This window comes from Staurois parvus, unplaced genomic scaffold (assembly GCF_062004578.1).
Source record: "Staurois parvus isolate SC_StPar_1 unplaced genomic scaffold, SC_StPar_1.0 ptg000586l, whole genome shotgun sequence".
Classification (NCBI taxonomy): Eukaryota; Metazoa; Chordata; class Amphibia; order Anura; family Ranidae; genus Staurois; species Staurois parvus.
The window spans coordinates 3,593,965-3,604,417 of NW_028318382.1; the positions used below are offsets into that span (position 1 = coordinate 3,593,965).

Here is a 10,453-nt window from a genome sequence, read left to right on the forward strand (position 1 = left end):
CTGTCATGGGCCCCTGTACCGCCTCCTCATGCTGCTGCCAGGTCCAGAGTGTGTCATGGGTCCCTGTACGGCCTCCCATTGCTGCTGCCAGGCCCGTAATCTGCCATGGGCCCCCGTACCGACTCCTCATGCTGCTGCCAGGCCCGTAATCTGTCATGGGCCCCTGTACCGCCTCCTCATGCTGCTGCCAGGTCCAGAGTGTGTCATGGGTCCCTGTACGGCCTCCCATTGCTGCTGCCAGGCCCGTAATCTGCCATGGGCCCCCGTACCGACTCCTCATGCTGCTGCCAGGCCCGTAATCTGTCATGGGCCCCTGTACCGCCTCCTCATGCTGCTGCCAGGTCCAGAGTGTGTCATGGGTCCCTGTACGGCCTCCCATTGCTGCTGCCAGGCCCGTAATCTGCCATGGGCCCCCGTACCGACTCCTCATGCTGCTGCCAGGCCCGTAATCTGTCATGGGCCCCTGTACCGCCTCCTCATGCTGCTGCCAGGTCCAGAGTGTGTCATGGGTCCCTGTACGGCCTCCCATTGCTGCTGTCTCCATCGCCACACTCTGCCATGTGCCACTTTCAGGTCTCCTCACACTGCTGGTGGGTTCCATTTTGTCATAGGGTGCTGTATGGCCTCCCATTGCTTTTGCCAGGCCCGTAATCTGCCATGGGCCCCCGTACCGACTCCTCATGCTTCTGCCAGGCACGTAATCTGTCATGGGCCCCTGTACCGCCTCCTCATGCTGCTGCCAGGTCCAGAGTGTGTCATGGGTCCCTGTACGGCCTCCCATTGCTGCTGTCTCCATCGCCACACTCTGCCATGTGCCACTTTCAGGTCTCCTCACACTGCTGGTGGGTTCCATTTTTTCATAGGGTGCTGTATGGCCTCCCATTGCTGCTGCCTCCACCGCCACACTGTGGCTCCACACTCTGGTTTTGGCCCCGTGACTGCCCAAATGAGTGAAGTGTGCGGTGATTCTAAGATCGACGGCACTCATCTGCATGTCATACTGACTGACAGTATTATTTCTCTTCCCCAGCAGACTCCAAGGGCATTTAAATTAAAGGTACAGTGTTCTGCACTAATATAAAGGCTCTCTGAAGCCTAGAAACACCCTTTTTATAAGTTAAATTCGCAGCGAATATATTCGACTCGAATCGAATTTATTCCGCGAATTCGCCGAATCAGCCGAATCGAATTTTTGAATACTTCGCTCATCTCTAGCTATAACAATATTGAGACAGAAAAAGGCACCTTCCCTTGTGGAGCTTGTAACTATTGTAACTGTCCAACATTACCCAATGGTAAGACTTTTCATCCGAGACAGTCGGTTGATTGCCTCACAAGGGGAGTTGTCTACATTATATCTCGCCCTTGTGGTACCTTTCGTGTTGGCAAGACAATGCGTGAATTCTGGCGTAGGATATATGAACATACACATGCTGCATCAAGTTGCAATATATATTCACCCAACGGTACACATATTGTTAAAGCACATGGTTATAAAATGCAAGATGTAACATTTTGGGCCCTGGAAAGGGTATTTTTCAATAATAGGCTTGGCGATATTAACATGATTCTTTTACAAAAAGAAATGAAATGGATTCATCGTTTAAAAGCTAATGCGTTTCCGGGATTAAAGTACAAAATAAGCTTTAAACCATTCTTGGAAGGCTTTGTTTCTGGCAAATCAGAACATGATTTGTGATCACTGAGCCCTGGATTGTTTGTCTTTGTCTTTTTTTAATGGATTTGATCCTTATATTTACATTATTTTTTGTATTTCTGTGTTTAACCATGGACAGTTTATGTTTTGCGACCATTGGCAGCTGTTGTATTCTTTACTAATCAATCGCTGGTGTCGCTGCTATTCACTCAAGCAGTTATATATCAATAGAGCCTCTTACCAACCCTGGACACAGATTTTTTTTTTTTTACTAAGGCTGGAGAGTGCAAAATCAGGCTTGCTTCTGCATAGGAACCAATCAGCTTCCAGGTTTTATTGCCAAAACTTAATTGAACAAGCTGAGGTTAGAACCTGAGTGGCTACCATGCACAGCTGCACCAGATTCTGATTGAACCAGCTTTAGTAAATCTCCCTCAGTGAGTGTGTCCAGAAGCTGCACACAAACTGGCCACAGTGTATTCTAATGAGAGATGCAGAAGATGGAGGTGTACTGTGTCAGGATCACAAGACTGGCTGAGCAGAGTTAAGCTGGCCATAGATAGTTAGAATTTTGAATATAAATTCTTAAGAAAAGTCGTAGGAAAATTTGTCCAAAAATTCTCAGAACATTCAAATGTCATTCAAAAGATTTTGTTTGCTTTTAACATTTGATTTTGGAATGAATTGACATTACTGAATGAAATCAACATACACTATTAGAAATTTGTTTGAGAAAATGTTTCCATCCTACTCCTTTGATTTTTCTCATCACTGCTGTAGACGATGAAGGTTGACTCACTAATGATTAGAAAAATGAACAAACTCTCTTGGAACATTCTTGACTAGTGTAGAATAGATGTCCCCAACTTTAACCAAAGCCTGCTAGACCACCTCCCCCAAACTCAAACCATACAATAAAAGATTTAACCATACAAGGTTTGTAGTCAAATAGGCCACCGCAGCATTTTAATAAAGAAAAAAATTAAATAACACATCATTCCCTAAAACAGAAACAAAGAAAGAAAGCTTGCTGGCTTTTGAAAGCACCAAACACATCCTATTATTTCACTGCGGGAAACTTAAGCTTTTACTAGGCCCCCAGCCACAACACAAAAGCTCTGAGACAATCCTCACTATCCGCAGTGACCTCTATTTTCCATATTCCAAGTTAACCCCTCGTAACCAGGAATGTACCCAAGGACACCATACCACCGATTGGTCCCAAACCATTCTATTATCCCTGAATTTTATCAACCCGAAGAATAACAACTGCCAGGCGGCCATGATGACCACAAAACCAGAACCAAAAAAAACAGGGAGAGTGGGAAGTTTCTTCTTCTCCTGATCTACTCCTACTGAACCCATGCGGCTCACCACTCCCCTCTAAAGTACTGAGACCCCTCCCAGTATTATCGCCACTACCAATCAAGTAGGTTTTTGACCTTTTAAACCTTATGCCTAATTTTTAACCCTTTACTGCATTGACCCTCCTAGTCACCCTGTTAGTTCTGCCCTACTCAGGCCTTCCCCTTCCTAAGAATTGTCATTCTAAATTCTACCCATCTAAAATGATGGGTTTAGTCCTACTTTAAGAGAAATGTTCCCTCAGAGACTTCCTTGGTGTCTCTGGGGTAAAACGGTCTGATTGGATGCTGCGACTTCTGGTGACCTTCGCTGGCCATCTTGTTGTTGGACTCTATAAAAGTGGGTACACACATCATTCAGGTGAGTCTGAGGCAAATGGTAGGTCAGGAACAGAGGCCTGGCTTGTTAGGGAGAGTGAATAGTGCAAGGAGAAGTTCCTAATTAGTAGGATCAGTGCAGGGATATCACCTGATCAGTGGAAAGACTCTGGTATTTGGACCAGCATAGTGGGGCTTCCCTCAGCACCATTACAATGCTGTTCCAGTACACTACAGACCTCCACTTCTCCAACGGAAGCCATCCTTTGGTAATATAGGCCTAAGCCTGGTGATACTGTACAAATACCAACTGCTGTATTGACTATTATCAGTGCCTATAAAAACTGCCTTATTCATTATAATTACCTTAATTGCAATAGATGAGTTACATTGCAGCATCCAAACCATGGTGTCCATTTATGAACCAGCGGTAATAGATCGCTGCTCAGTTCTCCGGCATTCTCGGAGAACACAGTTCTCCTGTGAATGCAGTTTATGAAGCAGTTCTCCAAACGAAGGGAGAACGATCTCCAAACGCTGGAGAACGGTCTACAAACTCTGGAAAACGGCTGATTTTACTATAATCTCGCGAGATTACAGTAAAAGATCAGTTTACTAAACAGAGGTAAATTATCTCTGCTTAGTTTGCGGTCTCTCTGATTCTCCAGCTCTGGGCTGGAGAATCTGGAGGGAGAACACAGATCTCCAGCAAAGGGCTGACATGATCTCCTGAGTGCCATAAACTGTGAATGACCAGAGAATAGCTGAGATCCGTTGAATCGCAGCTATTCTCTGTGTCATAAACGGACACCCATGTGTGGTGTCTCTATCCGTTATTGGATACCCTAGGCCTAGGCCCAGCCTACACCCTGTTCTAAAGTAAAGGTGGCCATAGATTACAGGGGATGGTCAGATGTATGATCCAGCTAGCCTTTACATCCGCTCTTAGCCGCTGAGCGCATGAATTTGATGACTAAGCCAGTCAAGCTCCATTGGTTATTGGTTCAGAAAGAAGGGAGAGTAAAACAATGTTGACAGATGACGGCATGGTAGCTAAAAATTGCCCCCAGAAATCTCTTCAGAGATCATCTCTCGTTCTCAGAAGATCAACAGAACTAGTGTCACCATTGGAAGATTTCCCCTCCATTCCTGTTATGGTGACAACCCAAAACTTGGGATTTTCTTTCACTCTTGGTGATAATAGTAAACAGGGCAAATAGTGAGGGTGAATCTCCCTGACAGGGACACAGACAGTAATAAAAACCTGACAGGTGTTCTAAACCATTCTCCCTCTATCCATAAATTATGTGCAAGTAACATTGAAAAGGATTTTTGCTTGCATATGAATAAATAGTTGAAGAGAATGCACCGTCACCATATTCACTGAGCTAAGTAAATGTTCAAAGCGAAAATTTTCTACTCCTTTATTAAATCAAGCCCTTTGTGATTGAATGCTTTCATGTTCTCCATCCCACGCTTTCTATCTGCTATAATATCCTTCTGAAAACTAATGCAGAAAATTATCTATGACGTTGAAGGACAAAAGCTGTAATAATTACCAACTGATGTAAGCTTGGGAAAGTATCGTTCTAAAGCATTTTACAGGATACTATCTGAATTGGCTCACCTGCTGATGAATTTCCCAGGGAACCAGAACAAATGTTTTTACAAGCTATTTTATTTTTATGTAATAAAAAAATGTTATTTGCAATAGTAAGTCTTTAAGCTTTCTACATTCTACTGTTGAAGTTTCTTTACCAGGATTAACTTTGGCAGCCACAAAGGAATTGTGGATATTACCTGGATCAGCTCACCAGCTGACGAAACTCCCAGGGATCTACAGCAATTGTTTTTACAAGTGGTTATTGACCTCTTGATAATAATAAGGGCAAGGGATCCAATGAGTGCATTGTGATCTTTGCGGGTGGTCACAGTCACCGCACTGTGCTAACAGTGGACCTGAGAACTGAGTGATCAGCACTCTTTGATTACTTAGTTCTCAGTGTAGAGCTGGCTGGGGACAGCTACAGTATCGGATTGATGCTGCAGCCATCTGAGTGAGTATGAATGGTTATTATTTTATATTCCTGCACTTTTCTTTAAAGTCTTTTAGCTTTTCAGATTCTACTTTGGGAGTTTCTTTATCAGGACTAAAGTGGTTCTAAAGGTAAGGTTGAAGGTTTTTTTTATCTTCATGTATTGTATGCATGAAGGCAAATAACTTTTAGTGTGCAGTGTGCAGCTCCCCAGCTCCCCCTTACTTACCTGAGCCTGATCTCCATGTGCATGAGAGCAGCTGCTCTCCCGACTGTCTCCCTCCTCATTGGCTCAGAGACAGCAGTGGCAGCCATTGGCTTAGGAGCAAGCTGCTTGCTACAGGGGCACTCGGCAGGAGGGAGGAGGCAGGAGTGAGGGCAGGGGACTCAAGAAGAGGATCGGGGCTGCTCTGTGCAAAAACTTTTACAATCATTTTAACTGTAGCATCCTCTAAGGCAGGGATGTCAAACTGGTGGCCCTCCAGCTGTTGCGAAACTACAAGTCCCATCATGCCTCTGCCTTTGGGAGTCATGCTTGGAACGGTCAATCTTGTAATGCCTCATGGGACTTGTAGTTTGTCAACAGCTGGAGGGCCACCAGTTTGACACCCATGCTGTAAGGCAGGGGTGTCAAACTGGCAGCCCTCCAACTGTTGCGAAACTACAAGCTCCATCATGCCTCTGCCTTTGGGAGTCATGCTTGTAACTGTCAATCTTGCAATGCTTCATGGGATTTGTAGTTTGGTAACAGCTGGAGAGCCGCCAGTGTGACACCCGTGCTCTAAGGAATTGAAGATACTACCTGGATGGCTCACCAACTGATGAAACGCCCAGGGAATCCAAGCAATTGTTTTTACAAGTGCCTATTGACCTCATAATAATAACGAGGTCAAGGGATCTGATGAGTGCATTGTGATACTTGGCAGTAGTCTTGCATCTCATACGACCTGAAACTTAAGGTTCATGACAAGAATCAGAAGAGTGCTGCTGGTGTTATTAAAGTTCACTTTAAATACCTAATCACAGGGGCAGCACAGTGGCTAAATGGTTAACACTTCCACCTGGCAGTACTAGGGTCATTGGTTCAAATCCCAGCCACGGCACCACCTGCCTGGAGTTTGCATGTTCTCCCTGTGCCTGAGTGGGTTTCCTCCGGGCACTCCAATTTCCTCCCACACTCCAAAGACATGCTGGTAGGTTAATTGGATCCTATCTAAATTGGCCCTAGTATGTGTATGTAAAATGTAAGTTAGGGATCTTAGATTGTAAACCCCTTGAGGGTTAGGGACTGATGTGAATGTATAATATATATATGTAAAGCGCTGCATAAATTGACAACGCTATATAAGTACCTGTAATAAATAAATAATAATCATTTGCATGGCAAGTTAGAAAGAAAAAAAAAGTTGCTTGCACATTAGTGCATGGTTGAAGAGAGAGCAGTGTCATTCTCTATACTAGGTGAATACTCACTTTGCAAAGTGAAAGTTCTCTACTTCTTTATTAAATCAATCCCATTGTGATTAACTTTCATATCCTTAATCCCATACATCCTATCTGCTATAATTTCCTTCTACAGATCAAACACACATTATTAACATGGAGGTCGAAGAACAAAAGCTATAATAAGTAGTGGGGTTGATTTACTATGGACAAATAGACTGTGCCATCTACCAGCACAGTTGCACTCTGTAAGGGCATTTGCTCCAGAGCTTAGTAAATGAGGAGAAGCTTCCCTTTGAAAAGAATACCCGTTCACATGCAAGAAAAAAATTCAGTATTTTTGCTTGCACATTATTGGATGATGGAAGTCAGCAGAGCTCTGGAGCAAATGCCCTTGCAGAGGACAACTACACTTGCAAGGTGCACAGTCTATTTGCCTTTAGTAAATGAAGCTCACAATCTAAGGTCCCTATCCCACATTCATATATACTATAAGATAGATAAAGATATAAAATATAATTCTGACTCTTTTTACAGTATACCAAGTGGATCAGCTCACCTGCTGGTGAAATCCCAGGGAAACAGAATAAATGCTTTTATACACGCTTATTTTATTTATATACAATAAAAGGACTTTATTTGCAATATTAATTAGACATGTGCAAAACAAAAAAATTCCTTTCGTTTCAAAATCTAACAAATTTCGGGGAGTTGGATTTGGTAAATTCGTTCAATTCATTTTTGGGAATCGTTTCGGTAATTCGTATTCAAGTTGAAAACATTTCGATCAAATTCAAAAAGTCGTTCGTATTCGAAATCGGTTCAACCGAATTCGAAATTGATTCAACAAAATTTTGAAAAGTTCGAGATCGAAAATACTTCAACCGCATTCGAAAAAATTAGAAACATAATGGGGAGCGGGGGACCAGTCCTTAAAGCAGAACTTCCCCTTTTGGGTGGAGCCCTGCTTTAAATTTGTTTTATTTATTTTTTTATTTATTTCAGGTACTAATATAGCACCATCAATTTAGGCAGCACTTTACACATATATTGTACATTCACATCAGTCCCTAACCCTCAAGGGGTGTACAATCTTTCGAATGTTTGTTCGATTTTGTTTTCGGATTTGTTTTTTAATCGAATTTCGGCCAAATTTAGTTTCGTTATTTCGGATTCGTTTAAATTAATTATTTTTGTCACTTGTTATTCAGATACATCTGAATCTCTGAATAATGAAAAAATTCATCCGAAATGCGATTTGGAACTAAACGAACCGCACATGTCTAATATTAATTCTTTTAGCTTTTCAGATTCCACTGTAAGAGTTTCTTTACTGGGATTAACAGTGCCAGCCACTAAGATTTTTGTTTGGTTGAAGGTAATGCAGCCTCATCGCATTCTGTATGCTGATTCTGCAACAATTTTTCCTGAGAGTTTATTATGTTATTAGTCTCTAAATGACTATCATTTTTGCAATTTATTGTCTTTTCTTTCTGTACGGCACTTATGTATGCAGTTTATTTTCATGTTTTCTCATCAGTACATATTCTGTATTATCCATCGAATCTTTTGCATGTTATATTCCTGCTGGTCATTGCGTATGTTCTTGACTGATTCTCTGCTGTTTCCTATTCTATAATAAAATTCTTTGTAAAAGAAGGTAATGCAGCCTCACTATATTCAATAAAAAAAGTCAATTTTCACTTTGCCAAAAATTCTCTATTCCTTTTATTAAATCATTCCTATTGTGATTTATCATTTTTAGTTTGCAATCCCACTTTTCCTATATGCTAGAATATCCTTCTGCAGATCTAATTTACAATATTAACACAGGACTAGCAGGATAAAAGCTATAATTACTGACGGACACAAACCTCCAACGCTTTTTACAGGATAATTGCATGTTCTGGCATGCTTGAACTACTTAAGAAGTAACATAAGCAAAGAAAGGAAGCCAGTAAAGTTTTAATTAAAAAGTAAGCTTTGTCTTCTACTTTTGGAGAGGGGCAGATTTTCTGTAGAATTCAGGCACTTCACAGGGAGGAGGTGGAAAGGGTTAAGCTCCCAGTTCCGGTCCCTCCCAATGGGTGGGGGGATGTTAGCAGACAGTTCAGGATATATAAGCAGCTCCCTAGCTGGTATTCCACACCAGTTGTGACTGTCACAGCACTAAGCAGCAGCTTCTAGCTTCACTTGGTGATCACACTGCCCAGATACCGGCACCATGTCCACCTCCTTGAGAGTCAGCCCCTCTGTACATGGCTACCGCTTCGATACTGCCAACCGCAAGAAAGCCACGGGCAACATCTTCGAAGGGGTGGACCAGGACTCCCTGCAAAAGCTATTCAAAAAGACCGGTGACAAAAAGGCAGAGGACAGGGCAAGGATCATTTTCTGCATTGATCAGGACAATGAGGAGAAAGCTAGGGCACTGCTGGCCCTCAAGCAGAGGACCAGGGACAAGATCCTTCAGTTCCTAAAGCTCAGGAAGCTGCCTATCAAAGTCATCTGAGGCCATTGACTGCAGAACTTGCACTCTAAGCACAGAAGTGACTCCTCCTAAGACGGGAGAAAACCGGTGAAGTCGGTTGGCCAAGCTTGTCACCGAATTCTATGCCTGCAATATTGATGGGACCGGTCCGCAGAGCTTGCGATCCAACCTCAAGAGACTGTCCTGATGAGTCTGAACTTTTAAAGAGACTGTTTCAAAGGACTGACAGTTCCCTCCAGAGAAGGCGAGAGATGTCCCCATCACGTGGGTGACTAAAGAAGAGGTGCCTTGGCTGAGACCTATGAGATGGCTGGTGGCACATGCCTGTGCCCTGTAAATGCTCTTTTCATGGACAGTATCCAGTACTGGGGACACCAGCCCCCCATGTGAGCAGAGAGAGCACGTAGAGGACTGAATTGATGCTAACATAACTTTTCTTGGTGCTTTATATCCTAACACAAGCTATTTATTATTTGTGTGCTAGATTTTAATAAATTATTTTTGAATTATTCAAATTTCACTTGTATTTCTATTATTTATGTAGAAGTATCAGTCAATGCTATTAGATATATGGTTAATAAGATAAAAATGACACATGATGCTTTTAGTGCACTGCAAATGGTATTTAGTCACTGATTCTGTAGGAGCTAAGCAATTTGTGTATTTTCAGCTGTTGTGGAACTACAAGTATCAGCATGCTGCCAGGACAGCAGCTGAAGATACAAAGGATGTCACAGTCTTTGATGTAATACTTTAGGTATTGTAACTGGTGGTACATACAGGAAGGTATGCTTTGAAAGGTATAATACTGGCAGTGAAGTGTCAATAAATGTGTGGGATGTGTGCAGATTTCTGCCAGTACAGACTCAGGAGAACTTAAAAGGTGTATACTTTGGTTTTCATGAACATCAGTTTTGTCATGGGAGCCACAGGTTCAGAAAATCATGTTGCAGACCTCAACTGGTATTAGGTCAATAAAACTCCATACTAAACTCTATACTAAAAACAGATGGTTCTATTATGTTTTTTAAACAAATTGACAAACAGTGTTCATGATAATATAAAAATACAAAAAAAACCCTAAAATACTACACTATACTAAAGATGTTGCTAATATTTCAATAAAACATCTGTCAAGCAAGGT

The 10,453-nt window shown here is 42.3% G+C and overlaps 1 protein-coding gene across 1 annotated transcript; it reads left to right on the forward strand.

Moving 5' to 3' along the window:
• The first annotated feature begins 8,947 nt into the window (after positions 1 to 8,947).
• Positions 8,948 to 9,824, forward strand: LOC149450043 (transcriptional and immune response regulator-like). The gene has a single exon (XM_089692400.1). It carries the CDS (start codon positions 9,043 to 9,045, stop codon positions 9,328 to 9,330), a length of 288 nt encoding a protein of 95 aa, XP_089548526.1. The 5' UTR covers positions 8,948 to 9,042; the 3' UTR covers positions 9,331 to 9,824.
• The last annotated feature ends 629 nt before the right edge of the window (positions 9,825 to 10,453 follow it).

What these genes read in the sequence shown, in the direction of transcription:
- LOC149450043 (XM_089692400.1), top strand. Translation starts at nt 9,043, where the DNA reads ATGTCCACCTCCTTGAGAGTCAGCCCCTCTGTACATGGCTACCGCTTC.